At 37.1% G+C, this 24,058-nt stretch overlaps 1 protein-coding gene across 4 annotated transcripts in view; it reads left to right on the top strand.

Moving 5' to 3' along the window:
* The window catches only part of LOC107715357 (glutamate receptor 1-like), a 65,922-nt gene that overhangs the window by 19,952 nt on the left and 21,912 nt on the right, over positions 1 to 24,058 (top strand). For all 4 annotated transcript variants that reach the window (XM_016521466.1, XM_016521465.1, XM_016521467.1 and 1 more), the window contains exons 4-11: positions 9,871 to 10,055; positions 11,494 to 11,547; positions 13,677 to 13,835; positions 14,145 to 14,312; positions 15,901 to 16,005; positions 16,363 to 16,473; positions 18,708 to 18,914; positions 19,714 to 20,180. In XM_016521466.1, coding sequence (XP_016376952.1) covers positions 9,871 to 10,055; positions 11,494 to 11,547; positions 13,677 to 13,835; positions 14,145 to 14,312; positions 15,901 to 16,005; positions 16,363 to 16,473; positions 18,708 to 18,914; positions 19,714 to 20,180 — 1,456 coding nt within the window. The remainder of the gene's footprint in view (positions 1 to 9,870; positions 10,056 to 11,493; positions 11,548 to 13,676; positions 13,836 to 14,144; positions 14,313 to 15,900; positions 16,006 to 16,362; positions 16,474 to 18,707; positions 18,915 to 19,713; positions 20,181 to 24,058) is intronic.

Raw genomic sequence — 24,058 nt, 5'->3', positions numbered from 1 at the left:
AACAAGATAAATGGTCTATGCTTAATTTCATGAAGTGTGCGATTAATCGTGATTAATCACAGAAAAGGGGTGTGATTAATTAGATTAAAAAAAATTTTAATCAATTGACAGCCCTAATATATATATATATATATATATATATATATTGTTCGTTTTTATCTTTTGATGAAAATATCCTGTAAATTTAGCCTTTCATTGCCCTGTTTATTAATTGTAGTCAATTTAACTCGTAATACAAAAGCATCTAATTTTAGTCAACAACACACACAAAAAAGACAATGAAAATATAAAAAATGAAACTAAATATTCCAACTAGGGCTGCCATGGTATTAGATTTTTACTACATGATTATCATGGCCAAAATAATTCTTGATAACAATATTATTGCAATATCTGTAGAAATTTTGAGGGTCAATCATGAATCACACTCAAAATATAAGTGTATGGAGACGGAGAGAGAGTTCATAACCATAACTGTACAAAGGCTTACAAAAAGAACATACTGTTGATCGGCACTTCTTGCAGACTGGGTTGTCTAAGACCTCATCTTTTTTTATAGAATCCAAAAAAACATCCACACTAGTGGGTGACCTTTTTTGGGTGCAGGTACAGTGTACTGCTTTTGTCTGTCATCTCCTCCAGCATGATTTTGTAGCTACACATAGTTTTATATTAGCTACACTTATTTTACTCTTAAAGTAAAACCACTAATCCCAAAACCTATATGAAGTTCCCAAGGGAACCCATAGCAAGAAAATACAAATTCTCTTCCCAGTTTTAAGACTACAAACTGAACAGCTCTGTTTGTCTGGTGAAATGAACTTCACATCATTACCGCTCACGGAAAGCAGCTGGTAAACAGAACTTCCTTTAAAAGAGGTATCTGTGTACGTTTCCTATTGACTAGCAGGATTTAAATAATGGAGAAGATCATCATAACTAGCCATATATCCAGATGCTTTATAAAAAGCTGATTCAGGTGTCTGGATTGCAGTGGTGGAGAGATGCTGCATGCACAGTGATGTACAGATTTTGTGGCAGCATTTGTGCTGTTACCTAATTTGCATAATTCCTTTAGTGAATCGGCGCTAAAACAACACAGAGAGCATGTGCAAATAACAAATAACAGCACTGTCAACAGGCACAGTTCATTGTGAATCCCCCCACCATGTTACACAATATTACATTTGTCTACACCCCTCCCCCCATTCTTGATTATACAAAGTTAAGGGAAATTAAAACCTCAATCAAGAAACACACATTATTGATTCACTTATCATGCAGATGTGTGCCAGTGCCGAACTAGGAACACAAGGTCACTGAGTGTTTCATCCACACACAAATACAACAACTACCTCTGCTCTCCTGTTGCCTGGATACAAGAGTACTCAGTCTGTAGGTTATTTTAAACCTTTTAAGTAACTCCTGTGTGTGCATACGTGTGTGTGAGCGTGTGTGTGTGTGTGTGTGTGTGTGAAATGTTTATGTCATGTCAAGTAGCACATTAAACCCAGAGCTCACAGGTAAAGAACATGGCAGATGTAATCATAACTATCCTCAGTCTAAGCTGACACAAAATCTGTCAGAATGTTTGTTTGTTTCCTTGTTTTAATCAAATTATATATGCCGATTAGTTATATGTACAGTATATCGGTAACATATCGGTTAGTGGCCGATATTAGACTTTTTTTTTCCCAGTATTTAATTGTGCATGCTCATTTCCCCTTTTTTCACATTTAGATTATGTTTGCAATCATCTAACGCTCATTGCAAGTTAATTTAATATCACTGTTAAATGTAATCTCAAAATTAATATCCATTTTTCATACTGTACATTATAATGTTGTAATGCCTAAATTTACTTGTAATATATGAAAGACTGATTTTAGTTTTTAGTAATTTATTTCTAATTAATTTAGACAAAATAGTATGGAATTTTAATTTCAGCCATTTATTAGTTATTCGCCATAATGTAAATAATTATTGGTTTATCGTTATTGACTGAAATGTTTATATAATGCATTCCTAATTCTGTCCATATTCATTAGTCTTTGTCCACTGCTTGTACATCACTGTTTTTCAGCATCTTGAGTTTTTTTTTTCCGATTACTTAGGTTGACATGTCCGATAGTGTTGGGCGATATGCTCAATTTTCATATCGTCTTATCGTCAGCCTGTGAGATCGCCGATAGACGATATTATCGTGATAATTTATGTAATTATTTACTTAGTTTCATTGCGAGAATGTGAACCAACTCCAGCGTAAGACTAAAAGCAGCCTAATGTTTTTAATATGACTGAATTTGTATTTAACATGATAACAAATTAATAGAAACAACGTAAGTTACTAATTATAATGCTTACATTTCCTCAGATATTCAAAAAGCAGCTACAGAAAACGAGCAAAGAACATTACATTACCAAAGAACATCATCACAAGCTCAGTCTAGCGTGAGTTTATGCACTTTAAAAACACTCCCGTTAAAATCAGTGAATATACACTGTATGATGAATAAATCTCTTATACTTACATCGCACGCAGATCTGCACTTTGTTGTTTATAATGAGAGAATTCGCGAGTCAGAATTCAGTCAGCGCGCGCTGAACAACAGAACTCAGCTCTTTCAGTGATGACTCATCTGATCGCCTCTGATTGGCCATTGCATTCAAAAGCTCAGCATAATAGTGTGCGATTGGTTAGAACGTGCAATACTGTAAAAACGCGGAAAAAGAAATATAGGCCTAATGCAACAAATAAGCCCTAATATTAATTAGATAGTATTACTAGCCTGATAATAATACTAATAATAATACTACTAATAATAATAATAATCGTCTTGCTATCGTCAAAGGCATAAGCCACAGGCGATATCTCTGACTATCGTCGATAAACGATACTATCGTCTATCGGCACAACCCTAATGTGAAACCTAACTAACATCAGAGAACTGTGAACATACAAATGTGTATTTCATTTATTGAAATATTAACTTTAAATCTTAGGGCTACTTCATGTTTATATTTTAGGTCAAAGGGGTTCGGCTGACAAAAAAGTTTGGGAATCGCTATTCTCACGCCATGATGCTGACGCAAAATTGCCAAAAAGACAAAAATTCGACAATTTCACATATAAATAACTATAAATAATGGCCAGTAAGTAATTCTTGATTTAAAAGCAGAAGTCAAAACCATAAGTGGACGGTTACTTCCGTGCCTGAAGATAGATTCCATGATTTCAATTGAAACACTGTTTGTCTGTCTGTCCCTCTATTTCAGTTACTTCCTCTCTCCTTTTCTCTCTCATCCACAATATCTTTGTGCCGGAGGGTATAACAGCTAGTAGCCATTTTTTCTTTTGACAGAAGCCGCCCATAATTCCATAGGCACCATTTTCATGATGGCAGTGCCAATAGTGTCCGTGTACTGTTGCTTGGAATTACATCATCGCATTGCATGTTACTGCTCTGGGATTTTAGGACAAATGAGTGTTTATGAGTCTGTGCGTGTGTGTGTGTATAAGGATTAATGCTTTGTGCCTGGGCAAGTGACCTCTGTATTGAATAGACAAACCAAAGGGATCAAGTTACCCCATTTCCCCCCTTTTCTCCTGCTCTGTCTCTCCGTCTCTGTCGGGTGTAGGGTTTCTTCAGGCTCCAGACAGAGGCACTAATAGGGCCTTTACCCCCAGACACCAACACAAGGCACAGAGAGACAGACAGAGAGAGCGAGACAGTGGGGCGTGTGCGTGAGATGGAAGGAAAGTGTGTAATTGATGGCACACCTGCATGCTATCAGTAAAAACGAGAGCCATGAGTGTGTGCTAAAAGAAGAGAAACAAGAGATGGAGACAGGTGTGTGTGTGTGTGTGTGTGCGCCTGTGTTCTGGGAACTTGTGCGACATACAGAGCATTTTGAATGCAAAAATGCATATCCACATTCCTTTTATCATGTTTCCTACAAACTACAAAAATAAGTTTGCTGCTGCAAATAAAAACTAACAACAGATCCACTTCCTGACAAACATTTTACCCGCTCTTACAACTGCCTTTTCAAGATGTTCTATATCTCATGGGGCGCCCCTCATCTGTACCCCACCCCCAAATCCCTCATGACCCCTTAAGAGTTCCTGACAAAGCAAACTCCTCCCACACGACCCCTATAACCCCACATGCAGCCAAAGTTATTATTAATGACATCAGCATGGTAGGGAACTAAACTAACTTATTAAAACTACAATCAACATAACACACAGTAAATCAAATGAAACAGTAAAGGTAGTAACTATAAAACAAACTAACAACTAGACTCTCTATTGAAATCTGTGATTGAAACTAGGGATGCACCGATGTATGAGCCTAGCTCAAGCCAAAAAAAGCAATTATCTGCATCGGCCGATAGTTTAAAAACAGCCGTGAATGTATCCTGTTAATCAAAAGAAGGTTGCATCTTGTGTGTGAAGAAAATATCTCCTTGTGTAGAATTTAGGGCTGTTTAAGTTAACAGGATTGATAATAACATGACAATAACAAGAAATGATTATTCAGCACCAAATCAGCATATTATAATATTTTCTGAAGGATGGTGTGACAGTGAAGACTAATGGCTGCTAAAAACAGCTTTGCCATAACAGGAATAAATTTCATTTAAGATATGCGCTCATGTGTTTTGGAGGAGGCGTGGCTTTGGAGAGTGATTTGCAGGGAGGGTGGGATCTTATGTTTTCATAGCTAGCTTGCTATTGCTAGCCTCTCCGAAATCGCCCACACTACATTTAATATTACTGTTGTTTGTTAAAATCAGTGAATATACACTGTATGATGAATAAATCTCTTATACTTACATCGCACGTACATCTGCACTTTGTTGTTTATGATGAGAGAATTCGCGAGTCAGAATTCAGTCAGAACTCCGCTGTTTCAGTGATGACTCATCTGAACGCCTCTGATTGGCCATTGCATTCATAAGCTCAGCATAATCGTGTGTGATTGGTTAGAACGCGCAATACTGTAAAAACGCGGAAAAAGAAATATAATGCAACAAATAAGCCCTAATATTAATTAGATAGTATTACTATCCTGATAATAATAATAATAATAATAATAATAATTATAATCGTCTTGCTATCGTCAAAGGCATCAGCCACAGGCGATATCTCTGTCTATCGTCGATACTATATACTATGTCCGAGTGTCATCTGTAAATATGCAGTTTTTGTATTGTACATTATAATGTTGTGATGACTAAATTCACTAATTTTTGTTTTTAGTGATTTATTTCAAATTTATTTAGACAAAATAGTTTAGAATTTTAATACCAGCCATTTATTGGTTATTAGCAATAACATAAATAATTATTGGCTTGTTATAGGCAAGAATTTTAATATCATGCATTCCCAATTTTGTCATATTTTTTAATGTCCATATACATCAGATGGACATCTTTGTCCACGACATGTGCAAGAATGTTTTTTGGCATCTAGCACCATTTACTTTTCTTTTTTTTCAATTGTTTAGGTTGACATGTTCATCTAGATTTTTTTTATTTCATTTATTTATTTTATAGCGGCGATTTAATTACCATGCTGCATTTTTTTATATCAAGGCAATGTGTCATGTTAAAAATAGTCCAACCTTTAGAATACACCAAATCCCTAATGAATATTTTCAAAGTAATACAGCGCAAAAAGTGTTTCAGGCGAGGTGTTATGGTTTTCTCTACTACCATGCAAAACTACTGCTACAATAACCTGATCTCACACTAATGTTTACTGCATCATTTGTCAGGTGCTCAGAGATGACATCTCAAAGCCACTGCAGATGGGACGAGCATCATCTGTGGAGCTTGCAGCAGTTTAGTGATCACAACCCCCCAAATCTGTCCTTGCCAACTCACACAGATGTTTACTGAGCTGAAGCATGATGAGCCAGCCGCATGTGCGCTATCTCCTCAAAGACCCAGATAATAGAGTTAGGGCCTGTAAACACACAGCCGGCTTTGTTGAAGAAGCCGAGTTAAGCATACTGCGTTGGACTCTAAAGGAGACAGACGGAAATTCAATTTGTTCGTGTGCGTGAGATATTTGGAGAAGCACGGGAAGAGTGGGTGATAGCAAGCCAATTCTGCTCTTCCAAGACAATCCCTACACTCATCTGCTTCCCTTTTCCTGCCTTATCACCAGTGGCGCAGTCGCGCTAGGCAACACTAACGGGAGATGGAACGCACTGTCCATCTCTCCCTCCGACTTATCTGCGGGTTAGTGCTGCTCGGTGGGAGATAAAGCTGGTTTGCTCTGTGGCACGAGACTGTTTCACAGCTGCCGAGACGAAGGCGTCAGAAGAGGGTAGAGTGTTGGTGTGGCGAAGGCTGTAGAGGCGTTTCGAAAGGCAATCTGACACAGTCTTTTAATGAATGCAAGTGAATGCATTGGCTGCCTCACCGTTCTTTCAATGACAAACCTAATTCTGGCTTCTGTTGTATAATAATCCAAGTACTCATTCCATAAATAGCAAATCTCCTTTTAATCTGTTATTTTACAGAGAGATGTGAAATGAAAGCCTTTCAGATGATGGCTCATATTGACAGCAGTGAAAAAAGAGTGCAGGTAGTGTGTAAATTATACAGAATTATACAAAATTTCACCCTAGTGACAAAAGTTTCAATGAATCTCCCGCAGAAAGTAGTATTTATGTGGACAACTGAACCCAAGAGTCTCTTTGTACACTACAGTCCAGATTGTAGTCTTGTTTTTAGTTAATGGTATGCATTAACGTATTATGCTAATAGTATTCAGTGAGCCAAGATCAGTGTCTATATTTATAATGTTTCTATCTGCTCATCTCTAGATATAGTTGAATCTCTGCCAAAAGCAAAGGCATTTGCCTCATTTGGAAAAAAATCGTGCAAGACCTTCTGAAAAGACATGGCGTTTACAAAAATGGACATATTTTGACAGTGAAGCAAAACGAATCATGTGTCATCTAACACCAAACTTGCTTCTAGGGGACTGGGCCATAATGTATGAGCAACTGTGATGAACCAAAGTGCAACCGAGCATTCACAACAAATGCAAATTCATTTAAATACATAAACCGGCTTATTAATGTTGTCTCTGAATAATTTTTTTTTTGAGTTTGTCGTTTTCCTGATCCATTTAAATGTGCCAGCTAGTTTGCGCTGAAACATCTCACTTGCTCAACTTTGCATGGCCTAATTTTCCACCAAAATCCGTAGTCAGGCTTTATCAGGAGGTTGGTGGTTTGTGTTTTTGTACATTTGTGCTGCTCGCAAACACTGATATGTGTATTATTATAGGTGTCAGTATTGATCTAGCTTTTGCTTTGAAGGCACTTGCCTCTGGTTGAATTGAAGATTTGATGTCTTTGAAGTTGAAATTCTGCTGCCTGCAGAATCCATCGTTCATATTGACCAGTAAGCTTATCGTAACCGAGCACAAGTCAACACTGATCGCTGTATTAAAGCGTCATAATTAGATTTTTAAAAATGCACAGGCTTTGATCCTGTTCCTCTGGGTAAAGGCTGACAGGGAATTTACCTAATTCAGTCAGCATGACTAAATGAGATTGTCTTTTGAAGTTGAAGTGCTGCAAGACCACCCAGATCTCTTTTTAAACACAGTTTAGCACTTTTAATCAGCATTTGTATTACTGATGACTCTTTTAAATGCTGTAATATTTCGATTTAACACTGCAGTGTCATGTAGTGACATTTTGTTTTCTAATTGTTGTTATTGGTAGGGGGTACATTTAAAGACACTGGACAATAAAATATATAAAAATATTCATACTGAAGGAGGTGACATTTTCTGATGCATTTATAGTCATTTAAAAACTTTTATGTTCTATTTATTTATTTTATTTTGAATAATCAAGGAATTCACAGTTTTTAATTTCTGAATTAAAAGTAATGTAGATATAAGTGAAAAAAATTCTCATCGAATGGATGAAATTCCTTTAATTACTATTTCTTAAGAAAAAATTAAGCATTGGAGCAATTTAATATTATAAATATTTGAAAAACTTATGTCTGCCAATTTGTGCCAAATCAAGCCATGTAGTGATATTTTCACTTTAAACTTTTATTTAAACTATTTATTTTTTATAATATTTTTTCTTTAAGTAATCATTAATCAAGTATTATTTACTTTTTGCTTGATGCTTATGCCATTAAGGTTCACATAAATGTAAACTTTTGTCAAAAATGGTATACATATTTAAAGGGGTCCTATTATGCTCTTTTACAAAGTCTTGATTTTGTTTTGGGGGTGTACTAGAACAGGCTCTCATACTAGGTTGTTTGAAAAACACATTATTTTTCACATATTTTACATTATTACAACACCTCTCTCCCCAGTCTGGCATGAACGGCTCGAATAGTTCCTGTATCAAATGAAGGCCCACCTTCTGAAATACGAAATGTGCTGTGATTGGTTAGCTGGGCCAGTGTGTTGTGATTGGCAGCACCCGGCGCCTGGTCGGGAAATGAGAATATTTGTAACTTCGCAGAACTTTTTTATGCTCAAACAGCAACATTACAGACTAACTAAAGTTGAAAAAGTGAAAAAGCATAATAGGACCCATTTAACAAAACCATATAAAACCAACATGAATGCAAAAACTTGAAAGCTTATCTGGAAGACTTTTTCATTGACCCAGGTAATGGTCAAATAAATGGAAGCATTTGCTTAACTACATTCAATTCATAGTCAATAGATCATAGGAGGATAGGAAATCACCTTAAAAATACAGATGCTACTGAGGAGCGAATCATCTTTCATTAAACTAATTATATCAGTGCGTCTGCTACACAGGAAACAAGCTGTCAGTGTCGGCAGATAGTTCCTGTTTGAAGAACAATCAGCCGTTCTTTCTTTTATTAGTTTCTCTCCATATGCAAGAAACCATCACATGACCAAACCACATGCAGGTAACCAGAAAAAGCCAAATGATCTGAAACGATGTATGCTTAGTCATACATCGTGTCTCTGCATGGCGAGAGACGTCCAATAAAATAGGTTGTTCAGTTCTAATGAAATTCACAGCAAGCCATCCAAATGCTGGCTCTCAGCAGAGCAAAGTCCATTAATATCACATTATTTAATTTCCTCTAAGAAAAGCATAGCTATACAGTTCATACAATTGCTGGTAGTGGCTTTTGATCTACCGGATTACAAAAGGCAGTTCCTCAACGTGAAGTTCTGTTTTCTTTGAAAAGATAATAAGCACTGGAGGAAAAACAAAATCAGAGAATGTGATGCTGAGAATCATATGTAAGCAAGCTAGAAGTAACGTAAGAGCACTGTTTAGTGAAAAAAAAAGTTGCATATCCAAATATTTAATTGAACCATTATTGCTCAAGGTTTTTTTTAAATATGTCCAGACTAAACAACTTCAAACGCGTCTCAACTTGTCCTCCTTACAAAAACACCCAGAATTTTCCCTAAACTGAAGAAAAGTGGAACATTTGAAGTTCAGCGTTTAGCTGTCCATAATTCTAAGCAGGAGATTCTAAGTGATATGAAAGCAGATGTTGATTAGAGCTGGAGCAGAACAGTGGAGACCCCCTGCTGAATGTGGAGACAGAGCTTCTCCTCAGGAGTACGTGACTCAACAGAGCATGTGGGTTTTTTTCCCAAATCAAGACTTTACTTCCCAGAATGTTATAGTACATCACTAAAGTGATATTCACAGAGTTGCATCACTTTCTTAAAATACTGATGTTTTGAAGAGGTACAGATGCTTCAACATATTGTGCTGAAACAAATGTGTATCCATGCAAGCAGCTGCCTATTATGAATATTCAATTATAGCCATACGAGTCTTCTTACTGGGACTTTTTTTTTCCTTTTTGAAGGTCTGACGGTGCTGCAAAACATCTTGGACACTGCTGCTGAGAAGACCTGGCAGGTGACATCCATAAACTTTGACACCCTGACAGAGGTAGCGTTCTTGAAAACCATCCAAGATCTGGATAAGAAGAAGGAATACAGGGTCATTCTGGACTGTGAGCTGGAGAGACTCAACTCCATCTTAAATTTGGTAAATGCTTCATACGTTACTATGATTAAGAACATGTTTAATTTTTTTATATCATGTGTATAGTGCATGTATTTGACTGTGTGAACCCATAACCAGGTGGTTGGCCCAGACAAAATGTTCACATTTTCTGCATGGATTTTAAGGGAAAATATGTGGAATTAAGTGGAATGGACTGGAAAATGCATTACACAGAGCTGAGAGTATTAAGCTCAGAATTCCAATAGTCATTAAATTGTTGTTTCCAGGCCTGGAAATCACAATTTAATGACTATATATAAATAATATATTTAATTATTTATAACATTAAAAATTCTAGTTTTGCTTTAAAATACTCAATTGGCAAGATATTGTTCTTTGTGAAATCTGCCCTCAAGCAAGCATGACCATCAGTATGCCCATTTGCATGCGTATTTACATTTTACAGTCTATGAATTCAGTACTGACATACAAATTGAAATCCTTCCCAGCCATTTTCACTAAAATAATATCAATTGCTTATTTAGTAATCATAAGCAACTGGCAAATGCCACAAGCAAATGTGATCGAAATTCATTATCAAAAGGGTGATAACTTTGCTATCTGTGGAGTTTCATTTGGTCTTAACAATTAGCACTGTTGCAAAACACTTAATTATTTTTAACAAAAAAACCTACACAAATGTATACCTCTATTAATCCTTTATTGCTTCCGCAGTATCCCCAATTAATTTCTTAGTTTCTAGAGGGATTCCAAGTATTGTCAAAGCCCTGTATTTATATTTCATAATTCACAGTGTATTCTCTTAACTTAATGGCCTATAAACACTAAATAAGTTGCTCTTGGACATCTGACTTCATTTTTAGAAATTTTATGTTGACTTCATTATGGAACATTACATGTCTTATTGGATAGCAGATAATTTTTCAGTACACTTTAAAGTTATGTCATGTCTTTCCCATCTGAGAATTGAGAAACAATGAATTCCTCCTTCAGGCACACCAAGGCAATTACTTTTCTCACTGTTCACCATCCAGACAAGATCTCAAAGAAACACTGCCAAACCCAATGATCAGAAATCAGCATCCGATACAATTAACCCTGACGGTGTGCTTCCAGAGGCCCGCTGCTGTTCACAGGTGTTCCTGCGGTCTTCGTGCACATGTAGTCATTAAGTCCTATAATTGGACTTCCTATGGTGACAGATGCCAAATCCTTCTTTCCTCCCTTCAATCTCGTGTAGTTCCGACTGCCCCTTCTGATCACAGATATTCCACACTCAGTGAGCTTGGGAGGGTGTGCAATTAAGTCCTGAATGATGGGACCTATTCATTGCTATTTAGAGAGCCAGGCTAAAAATTATACTTTAATTGGCATCAAATGAAAGAGGCCTGCCATTAGTTGACAGCAAGGGAGAGGGTTGTGCTTTAATGCTCTCATGTGTGTTGCATTTGTCTTTCAGATTGCGGCACAAAAAAAGAACTTGAAGAACTACCATTACATAGTAGCAAACCTGGTAAGTGAAGAATCCTGTATCCTTCAGTCCTCTTTGGTCTGCATGAATGAACTATGAGCCTTGAGGCTACTTAAGATGTATTGTCGTTTAACCTCTTGAACATTGACTGGAATCGCAAGGGAGCGCTCAGACGAATTGATGGTGGTGTTTTACATTGCTTGGCTACTTTTTCTCCCTTTTTTCTATGTGACTGGGGAGTGTGCATTTAAATGTGACACACAATGCAGAGAGATTGCAGATTACCCTCTGAGCTGACAGAATTAGCATTTGTACCCTTTCTTGAAGGCATGAGATCCTTTTCTTTTTTGCATCCTTGTGAGTGGGAGTGTGTGGCAGGGGCGTAGCAACCATTATAACATGTACACCTTTTAACAAATAGGACTACTGGGTGAATCATGTCACTTTTATTATTTGATTTGATTTGATTTTTTTTCCTATGCTCAGAAAATATACTACTAATAAAGCACTCATAGACTGTGACACAAGAAGCATTGAAAATTCATCTTATGATATGATTTTGAATTGAATTATTTTTTATTTTATTTTAGAATTTGTTTTATTTATTTTTCACTCTATTACCATACTTTTCAGATCTTTCCTAGATTGTCTATGGAAGTTTAGAATGTAATATTGCTGATATGTTTAGAATTTAGATTTTCTATTTCTAGTTTTAATTGTTCAGGATGGTTTTAATATTTTAGGTCTGCCAATGCATTAAGCAGTTCAGTGGAGTAACAAAATAATGGTTGCTCAGAAAACATAATTGGCTGACTGAAGAAGCTGAAGAAACTGTTCATGAACTATGACATCACAGGAAGCATTTTAAATGAATCTCATTATGATTATAACATTATGATTATATATATTTTTTTATGTAATTTCCATTTTCACTCAATGGCTATACTTCTCAGATCTTCCCTATGGCACTTCGGTCAGGACTATGGTAGTTTATAATGTTTGATTAATATTTTATTTTAATATTTTTATTATTATTATTATTTTTTTTTTAGTTTCTATTTTCAGTTTTTTTTTCAGGATGGTTTTAATATCTTAATATTACAAAATAATAGTTGTTCAGAAAGCCAACTAAATAAACTGTAATGCAGCCAGGGCCGCATTAAGGCCTTACAGGGCCCCGGGGCTATGACTTACTTTCTTAACCAACTTCAAATGTGACGTTTTAATCTCTAAAGGTAATGCATGTAATATATGGGAAAGCTCCACTAAATAATAGCGCTAATATGTGAGGGGCGGGGCTTTGGCAATCGGCGCTACCGATGACCAGTCAAAATACCCCACAGCCAATCACGGGCCCCCTCCTTGTCCGGGCCCCGGGGCTTCAGCCCCGCCTAGCCCAATGGTTAATGCGGCCCTGAATGCAGCACTCATGAACTGTGACTTCACAGGAAGCATTGTAAATATACAATTGGGTTCTGTGATGGGTAAAAATAAAATCCTCCAAACAAGACAAGTACATAATCCAATTCAGCGATGATGAGAAAAGATGTCATCCCATAACCAATTATGATGAAAGCAGCAAGGATGCAACACTTTGTCCCCTGGGGTTCATCGCCACATGGGTCGGTCACCCAGATGAGCAAACATACACATAAACACAGATACAGTACAATTAGCTGTTATCACACAGTGATATTTACCCAGCATGCATATCTATGTATGTCTATGCATGTGACTGTATCATTAGCTCTAACACTGACTCTCATGATGTAACCACTTTATATTGATAACTGTATACCATAACTGTGCCATAAATCCTTGTTTCTAATGGGTATTTTTCTAAGATCTAGCTAGACTAAGAAGATGTAATTATGTCTAAATTATGTGTTCTGACTTTAATTATGGGTTTATATTGTATTCTATTTTACTGAATACTATTTTCTGTTAAATTTAACTTATTGCTTCAATAGAAAGTGTAATAGATTTTGAACTCATTTTATTACCCTGAAATCTTACACAATTCTGATATTAAAAATGATTGCATTTGCTTTTTCCTTTTGCATTAGAGTACACAAAGTCCTGAAACTTGCTATGTTAAATGTTGGTCTGTGTATCAAAGCAGAATCGAAAGATGAATGAATAACTGGAGATTCTGATGTGTTTGCCTTCAGGGATTTCTGGATCTTAATCTCACAGAGTTCAGGAAGGGAGGTGCCAATGTGACAGGCTTCCAGCTCATGAACTACACAAACCCTACTGTCAGCAGGACAATACAGCACTGGCTGGAGTTTGACAGTAAAGACTTGAAAAGTCCCAAAAGGAGACTCAAGGTAAAGCAAGGTCTTAGTCAAAAAAATATGATTTTAAATGCTCTCATGATGGACTTAAAAAGGTGTGTGCCCTGCTGAAAAGACCTTGAATTTCCATTTTGATCCTGCCTGGGTAATGCATTCAAGAGGTGAAGATGGTTGATGAATTAAATCTTGCTAGTTAAACTAGCAAGAAACACATCAATGTATGCTGGCGACCCTCTATGCTGGTCTTTTCAGCAGGGCAAGTGAAAGCCTAAGGTTGTGAATAAATCCTTTTATCCTTTTCCTCTTACTTTTCATTTGGAACGTGTCTGTGGAACATCTCAGTACACTGGAGCACTCACATATGACGGGGTGACTGTCATGGCCACTGCCTTCCAGAACCTGAGAAAGCAGCACATTGATATCTCTCGCAGGGGGAATGCAGGAGAGTGTCTGGCTAACCCTCCTGCACCCTGGGGCCAAGGCATCGACATTCAGAGAGCCCTACAGCAGGTAACCAGGCACTTTTTTTTTTACAGCAAAAGAGTACTGGTTCTCATGGCAAAGCTGGTACTTCGTCGGAAGAACTGCAAACCTCAGAACTGGCCTGTATTTTTTACTGACTTGGAAGTCGAATGAAGAAATCATGCACTGTTACTATATAACCTGCCCACAAACAAACATAGTACATCTGGGTCATCTTAACATCCAAAGTAATTTGATTCAGCCTTATTATGCAATCACAAACTGCTTTTGTTTTATCCATTATCTGATGAAATTCTCAGCAATCATTTATTGATGTTGATTGTAAATACATTCATTTCAGACAAACAGAAAACAGCCTCTGTGCAGTGCCACATACATATTAACAGGATGCTGATCAATTGAATGGGCTTTGTAACTTCTTATTGGGCATTTCTTTTTTTTCTTTTTTTAAATTGAGTTTCTGGTTCAAGACCTAAAAGTTTTAGGGGCTGGTACAGAGCCAATTTTACCACCTAGATCTGGCTTTCAGCTTTTAAAAATGCCATTATTTCATGCACAGCTAGGGCTTCACAATTTAGGCAAAAAGGCTAATTGCATTTTTTTAAAGTTTCAGGATTGCTGTGGTGGAAGTGATAGTATAACTATAAAATAATACCAATTATTATTATTATTTATATTTATATTTACATTTAATCATTTAGCAGATGCTTTTATCCAAAGTGACTTACAAATTAGGACAATAGAAGCAATTATCATTATTATTACTACCACTACTACAACTACTGCTAAATAAACATATTAAAATATAAAATATTACTTTTTCAAAATTTCTTGATTTCTTTATTTTCTAATGTTAAACCATCCAGCTTTTATTTTGGTGCAAGGAGCCCTTTAAGCTTCTCTTTGTTGACAACAGCTGGTCTCATTATAAGTTTGGGAACATGGTTGGCACATGTTGCATTCCCTAATTCATGTTATGAGGGTCCCAAATGCAGAGATGAATTTGTGTGAAGCAACGTTTACTGCCGCTTTGAGACACTGAAAACACAGGATCATGAGTGTCACAGTCTTCAGCGGGTGTGCCGTTATTGTTTTAGTTGCTCCACCTGTGTCTCCCTCGTTAGCCTCCTCGTTTGGTTCCCATTTATTCTCCTTGTGTCTGTCATCCTGTGCTGATCCGTCATTTCTCATTGTGTGTGTTTCGTGTCTGCATGTGTGCAGCTTTAGGCCTGCCTGTCTGTTTTTCCCCTTCGGGGTGGTTTGAGTTTGTTTTTGTTTCATTTTTATTATCAAAATAAATAACCATTTCTCCTGCAATTGAGTCCTCGCTTCATCTCCCCGCACGCACCGTGACAATGAGCTGCTTGTGTGTAAAGGAACACAGTGCTGCACTTAGGACACATTGCATATATTTATTTAATTAAAAAGCAGCCATTGTGATAATCACAGTAAGCCATAGTGATTTCAGTTTTATTTTGATTAATCATGCAACCCTAGCATAAGTATCATTTGGCTTCCTGTACAAAAATGTAAAACAGGTTTCACACCTAGTGAAGTTCTGGGTGAATGATGAAGATGAAATGAACGATCCGATTATGTGTGATTTTCTCTGTAGGTGCAATTTGAAGGGCTTACAGGACATATTCAGTTTAATGAAAAAGGACATCGGACCAACTTCACCGTCAGCGTGATGGAATTTGGCCCAAACGGACCCAAGAAAGTAAATCGAATCGTTTTTTCCCTGCTTACACACATATGGTGTCCACGCTTACCAGCCCATCCCAATAATCATACATTCTGACTTCTCACTTGAAATTTTAGAAAACAGATAATGCTTGACATTTTCCTGACATAAATTTGATTCGGAATGATTAACCTGAGGTTGCACCTGAAACTTCAGCACTAGCTGTGTTGAAAGCGAATGAAGTGTTAGTCACAGGCAGGCTTAAAGAGCCGCGCATGTATTTCAAGTGATTACAGCTCCTCTTAAGCCATCAATATGAATATTTAACATTCTAAAAATAGTGGCTCTGAAATTCCTGTGCACTGCTGTGATATTCCTCCCTTCTACCTGCAGGTGGGCTACTGGAGCCAACATGAGAAATACGTGAACACAGCTACTTACAGCAACATGCTCAATGAGACGTTTGGACTGCAAAACAGGACCTACATAGTCACCACCATCTTGGTGAGTTTTTCAATACAACTTGAGTTGTAATGGAAAGATAGTAGATTAATAGTTATTTGTGCTTTTTATTGTTTTTGTTTTTTTTACTTTTTCTATTCATCTGATCTGGCAATGTGTCACATAAGTGTGAATTACAAATCATGAGTGTTATCCAGACAATGAGGGTCACATGACAAGAACAAACCAATGGGAAACAAGACACATGACTAAGACAACCAATCAGAACTGAATCATGACACAATGAACAGGGGAACCAATGGCATGAATACATGAGGGCAAGGGAAGCATGACACAAACAGGGACCATGAAACAATTACAAAATAAAAGACATGGAAAACATGAACATGAAACAAAACACCACATTACATCAAGATGAAATGGTGTGCATGTTTTCTATGTGTGTGTGTGTGTGTGTGTGTGTGTATGCAGTTAATGGTCCCTTGGAGTGTGCTATTCTCACTAAACAGAACTGAAAAAAGTATTCTTGTGGTCAACCAAACAGAACAACCAAACAGTCCCATCCTAAATTCATGCCATGGTTTGAGCCTATATTACTGTGTCAGGCTATGAATGGTTACCAATTAATTCAAAGTACAAATAGCTTATAACTGTCCATTTTATATGGTAGCTTAAAATAAAAATAAATCACATTGTATGATATAAAGTCAAAGTTGTGAAATAAAAAGTCTCATTACAAGATGTCACACTGTGTTATATAGTCTCAATTACCTTTTTTAACTATAAAAATTATATAATGATAATTCAGTAATATTGAGAATGGACAGGAGAAAGTATTTTCACAATAAAAAATGACTTGAGCTTTATATACAGTAGGTTGATCTACTAAACACTTAAGGCCGTGACACACCAAGCTGACGGATGACCGTTGGCCAATGTTGGGCTGTCGTTGAACTTCTGTCAGCTCGGTTCACTCTGATTGGCTGTTTAGCTTAGTGAACCAGTGCACGAGAAGAATAGTGAAAGTAATGAAAGCGTGCAAACGACAAAGCCAAGAATGAACACAGAGGCTGTTTTCATTTTACATCTGAGCATTCCAGTATGCAAATATTTTCATAACGACATGGCTGTCTGGAATGTTTAAAGTTAAGACCAACTGATCAGCATGATTCATATTCAAAATGGTAAGCAAGCCTGAATTTGACACAGTACTAGTTTTAGCTTCCCTTTTTGAATGACAAACATAGACTACTGCCACTTGCTGATATAGACAGTTTTTTCCTCTCTTGCAAACGCAGAACATACGTGCTAGTTGGCCATTGCCTGCAGTCTTTGTGGTGTGTTCAAGCACATTTTTTGGCCTAGATGCAGGTGACACAAGGCGACAACACAGTCTGCTTATTTCACCATTTAGTTCTTTAATGTTGGTTTGGTGTATCACGGCCTTTACAGGTACTGGGCTGCTCCTTCAGGTCCACTCACTCCCATTTTACTCAGTAGCCACAAACTTGCTAGAGCATACAACAAAGACATAAAAAGGCATTAAGAATATTACTGTCACCATGTACATAGTGATATTTTGGTGCTCCTGGTAAGTTATATCACTTGTTTCATGGTAAAAAATTATGCAAATTCTAAAAAATTGTCACCACATGATCTCTCACTCAGAAGAGTTTGTTCTCTGCCTCTGGGGTGAATCACCATCCTCTCGGGAAGGTAAGAGGTAGTGTGAATCTTTTGAACCCTGCTGGGTTTACTGTTCTGCTCATTACGGGAACAGTTTGTGGGCTGACTGAGAGTTTTGAGTGGCTATTAATCTTATTTCAGTGGAACTCCAAAAAGAAATAATACCCTCATTCCCTTAAGGATTTTTCTTTGACTGTGGTTAGACAGCTGTACTATTGATTTCTCTTTTATAATAGTCTGCAGGACTGTAATATTATACCCATATATGAGGAAACACAGGTGTGTTTCCTCATACACACATTTCAATGTACTTCTCTTGTTTTTTTGTTGGATGTTTTTTTTTCTTCTGTTGATGTTGTTCTGTGTAGATGCACAGAACTGAGCTGAAATGCAACTCTTCAATAATATATAAGCTGAGAAATATGCTGGAAATGCAGAAAACATTTGATGTAGCTGATGCAAGATTTTCTTTCAAGCCTCTTCGACTACTCTGAATCATGTAGTAACCAAACAACTAGACTGATCTGGCTCTTGCTACCACACGAAACAAGAAATGCAAAATTAACCTGCACTGTGTTCTTTATCCTTAGGAGTCTCCATATGTGATGCTGAAGAAGAACCATGAGCAGCTAGTGGGTAATGACAAATATGAAGGTTATTGTGTGGAGCTGGCTGCAGAGATCGCCAAGCACGTGGGCTATTCCTACAGACTAGAAATAGTGGGGGACAGAAAGTATGGAGCCAGAGACTCAGAGACAATGATGTGGAATGGGATGGTTGGAGAACTAGTGTATGGCGTAAGTAGCTATTATCTCTGAATGCTATCAAGTTTTGTGTGGTAAGGATTTGTTTGTTTGTTTGCTTATTTATTTATTCTAGCCTTTACACTATTCCCTTTTATTTTATAATTTTATTTTAGCTGGCATGTTAAGTTTGAGTATCTCTAGCGTACATCAGTCACTTAAGCTTAAAGCTTCACTTCAACACTTGCAACATAGCAAAGAGTCCTAACAAAGGCCAATTAGCAAGATATAATAGGTGCATGTGAGGTTGGCTTTTGTACACACTCAGTTTTTTATTCAGAGCATTTTTACCCTGAGGCTGCAGCATTAGTTGCTTTGGAATGCTAAGCAGTGTCAGATGCAGTCTGTCTTCATTGGGCTAAAGGCGAACACCACAGCTCAGTGTTGTCAAGCGGCGTTCGTTAGATTTCTCTTCTGCTTGAAGAAAATATGGCATTATTATGAAGCGTAGAGAGCAATAGCATACGAGGGATTCTCTTGAGGATGCAGCATTGAGTATAACTGACTCTGTAGTGATTCATAGTACTTGAAGTTATTTATATGTTCAGCTGTTTCTAAAATGGTGGATAAAGCTTTTTGTTGGTTTGTGCTTGATTTGTAATTCCAGTGGGTTCTGAAAACCTAGAGAGGAACAGCCTTGTTGTATGTAAACTGGATCTCAAAGCTTCTTAAAACATATTCTGAATGTTTGATTGCATCACTTTCTGAGAAGTTGTTGAAAATATGATTGTCAACAGTAAATCACACTAGGCACTCTATCTTTGCGTAATGATGTAATCATATTGTCTTGTAGAAAGCAGACGTGGCTGTCGCCCCCCTCACCATCACTTTGGTCAGAGAGGAGGTCATCGATTTCTCCAAGCCCTTTATGAGCTTAGGTATATCCATCATGATCAAGAAGCCCACCAAGTCCAAACCAGGTGTCTTCTCCTTCCTGGACCCATTGGCATACGAGATCTGGATGTGCATTGTGTTTGCCTACATTGGCGTGAGTGTGGTGCTGTTCCTGGTGAGTCGCTTCAGTCCGTATGAGTGGCATGCAGATGACGAAGAGGAAGGAATGGAGCAGCAAAACCAAAACCAGAACCGACCACCATCACCAGAACCCAACCAGTCGCCAAATCAGCACAGTCAAAATCAGAATCAACGAGAGGAGAAGCAGGAGAAGCAACCTGAACACACCAATGAATTTGGGATCTTCAATAGCCTGTGGTTTTCCCTGGGAGCCTTCATGCAGCAAGGATGTGATATCTCACCAAGGTAGGGGGAAATGAAAAAAAAAAGCCATTTTCATCATCATTATCATTTTTTTTCCATCTTCCACCGCTGCTTTTTCATTTGGCTGACTCATATTCCACAAACAACATCTGTGATGGAGAAAATGGGTTGTAAAATAAAGATGATCTTAATCGTCTGCTGCATTACACCATCCCTGAACTACATCTGAAATGCAGATCATGTTGAAATAAGATGCCTCAGAATTTATTAAGAACGGAACAGGGAGATTTAATTTGAAGTGAAGGTAAAGATTAGATTATCAACTGACTTTTATGACCAAAACAGATTTTTTTTAGTGTCTGATTACCTACACGCAAATATAATCAATGGATTAAAAATTTTACTCTAATTAATTACACAGTGTGGTGATTAATTAATCTAATTAGGTATTACATTTTCTTTTTTTTTCAATTTCTTTTTTCATTTTTCATTTTTGGGTAAACTATCCCTTTAATTCATTTTTTGGAAAGGAAAACTTGAAATCGCATCATATGACCCCTTTAATATAGATTTTTATTAATATGTCATTATAATTTTTTTATGACATTATACTCTAAATAAGAAACTAAAAGGTGGCAGTAAATATCTTAATGAATAAGTCATTGAGTCATTCATTCATTCATTTGATTCAAATCGATTCGAGTACTGCCCTGCAGAAGCTACAGAATATAATTAAGTTTCCCAGAAGACAAAATAAGTTAAATTTACCCTGATTTTCAAATTCTGTCCTATCTCTTTGGCTGAACTGGCACTTGTTCACACAGTTCTTTGTCGCTAGCATTAGTCATGAGGAAAGTGTAACCATAGGTTAGGCTAGTGCTGACACCCCTGAAAGGGTCCTCTAGCCTCATTATGTGCAGATTGGCCTTGAGCCTCTGGGTGTGCTGGCTCCTCAGCTGGTGTTTGACATTTTGGTTGGACATGTATATCCTTGGCTTGAGGGAAGCAAGCAACACACTCAAATTAGATTACACTGCCAGAGAGAGTTCGATGACAGATGTGATTGTCTGCCAGAGCACTGTGCCTAACAGTGTTTCTCAATGCTAGCCATCACCTCACCCCTTTGAGCTAAAGAAGGAATGCTGAAGTTATGAAAGGTTATGAATTCATTAGAAAGTCCTTGATCTGTGCTCAGTGTTTGAGGGTGGTCAGTTGGTTTTCATGGTTATAAAGTCTTAGACTGAACTGATATGGTGCTGAATCATCATGTTCTTTTTACCTAAGGGCTTCAGACAGTGATAGGGAAACATGTCCGGTCTTTCATGGCCTCCAAATGTGTATTTTATACAGTTCTTCCCATTTTTATTTATTTATTTTTGGTAACAGTTTTGTTAACTGATATGCAGTACAGATTATTAATCCTTAAAAAGAATTATAAAACATGATAAATCATTAGGCTACAATAAAACAACTTAAATTTTATATTATTATTATTGCATATTATGTCATGATATTTATTAAGCAGTTGTTTCTTGGTCTAAATGACTAATCTAATAATAATAATTATTATTATTATTATATCAACCATTTATTAAACTTTTGAATAAATATAACATCAATATAATTATAAAAAATATTAATATTATTATTATTAATGCCATTATATTTATTAAACAGTTGTCCCTTGATTTAAATGGTTGATCTGTTATGTTATGTTATGTTATGTTATGTTATGTTATGTTATGTTATGTTGCCTATCTGTTAGGTTTAAAATTCTGTCCCTTGCTTATCTGAGAACGAATTGCTATAAAAAGTAGTTATGCAAATAATGCATTAAATAACTAATAAAAATAAAGTTAACTGTGAACAGGTGCTCATATTAACAGGTGCGCAGACAGATAAGGATGTTTAGATTTTTCTTTCTTTCTGTAAAACAAGACAAAAGTAGTGATAAAGAAAATGAATTTACACAGCGTTGGACATGAGTCCTTGTGTTGGTAGGCAGTTGTATCTGTAATACTTTGAACTTCTTAATTTTCTCAAGATGTTATTGTACATAAAGGTGCTTGTTCTCTGTGCTTTTTGAACTGTGAGGCTATTTGCCAGCCATCTCGGAAACCACTATTTAAAAAAAGTGTTTTGGTAATGAGGATTGTGTGGGTCAGACAGAAAACACCAGGCTGCTTACAGTATTTATCTCTGACAGGAAACTTGTTTGTCCTCGACAAATGTCAGAGCTGCCACTCAGAGCTCTGACTGTTCACATTATTCACTCCAGTTAATCTGTGCCATTGCTTCATAAAACTCCGTTACCTCATCTAGCCTCTTGATTCTCTGATTAGTTTCTGATGAGGTGCTTATGAAGGGATTTCATTAATTCATTATTTCTTACAAAGGTGCCAAAAACAAAGTCTCTTTGACATCTCTCGAGACAGATAGCAAATAGAGAAGCTACTGTAAGCACGCGGGCAATCAAAGCAATTAACTTAGTTCGAGCTATGCCGTAATCTGAAATCATGAGGAGATGGCACAGATGATTAGCAAGCTGCAAAATGTGAGCAGAGAATTACTGAAGCACAGCAGCCTGACACGACTCTGATGGTATATAAATTAATAACTCAACAATTGCTGCTCTTCTTTTAGTGGTTCACCCAGAAGTGGGAATTGCAGACTCTTTACTATGCATATAATTCACTGTCACTGTCATGTCCACTAGCATCAACACTGTAGCATTTCATAGCACATTTGAGTGTTGCAGCAGCTAGGCTATGTAAACAGTGTGCTTATGTGAACTGTCTTTTTAGATTCTGACTGCTAAAAGCCACCTGTTAGTAGAAACCGTCTGTGTTCATCTGCATAAATTCTTTATTTGAGACACACAACTTGAGTGCTGTAGCGTTAATTGGGTTATTCATTCATTAATGTGATTTTTTTTCTCTGCTCTGCATCACTGAATCTGACATTATTTTAATTAAGGATAAAGTAACAACTGTTGAAATACCACCAGGAAGTACTGTCTATCTGTTGTTCTGTCTATCTATTGTTCTATCTATCCATCTGTCTTTCTGTCATCATCTATCCATCATTCTGTCATTCTGTTTATCATTCTGTCTGTCGTTCTGTCGATCATTCTGTCTCCATCATTCTGTCATTCTATCATTGTTTATAGGTCTATCTGTCATTCTGTCTGTGGTTCTGTCTATCGTTCCTTCTGTGTAACATTCTGTCTGTCGTTTTGTCTATCTTTTTCGTGTCTATCATTCTGTCTGTAGTCTTGTCTGTCTGTTGTTCAGTCTCTGTCGCTCTGTCTGTCATCCTGTCTATCATTCTGTCAGTCTAACGTTCTGTCTGTCTATCCTTCTGTCTGTTGTTTTGTCTGTTTATCGTTTTTTCTGTCATCCTGTCTGTTTTTTGTTCTGTCTTTCTATCGTTCTGTCTGTTCATCATTCTATCTGTCATCTTGTCTGTTTTTTGTTCTGTTTGCCTGTGGTTCTGTCTATCTGTCAAGTCTGTTGTCCGTCTGTCTATCGTTCTGTCTGTCTATCATTCTGTCTGTCTCTCCATCATTCTGTCATTCTGTTTATAGTTCTGTCTGTCTACCATTGTGTCTCTGTCGTCCTGTCTGTCTGTCATTTTGTCTGTCTATAGTTCACTCTATCATTCTGTCTGTTATTCTTTTTGTCTATCTTTAGTCTGTCTATCTCTGTCTAACTCTGACGTTGCGTCTTTTTAAAGACGCTGTTGCGTCTGGCAAACTCGACGTTGCGTCTTGCTACAGACAACGTATCACCCGTGCGTTTCTGGATGTGGTCGTTACGACGTCACGTCGGTGACCGACGAATTGGGATCTCGCTTAGAGAGACCAATCCACTTTGAGTGTAAACTAAACAAGCCAATGTACATTGGCATGCGATGATTGC

The sequence above is a fragment of the Sinocyclocheilus rhinocerous genome, unplaced genomic scaffold (genome assembly GCF_001515625.1).
Source record: "Sinocyclocheilus rhinocerous isolate Xijiao unplaced genomic scaffold, SAMN03320098_v1.1 scaffold299, whole genome shotgun sequence".
NCBI classification, from domain to species: Eukaryota; Metazoa; Chordata; class Actinopteri; order Cypriniformes; family Cyprinidae; genus Sinocyclocheilus; species Sinocyclocheilus rhinocerous.
Note: the sequence above shows the minus strand (reverse complement) of the source record. Positions and strands in the feature narration are given on the sequence as shown.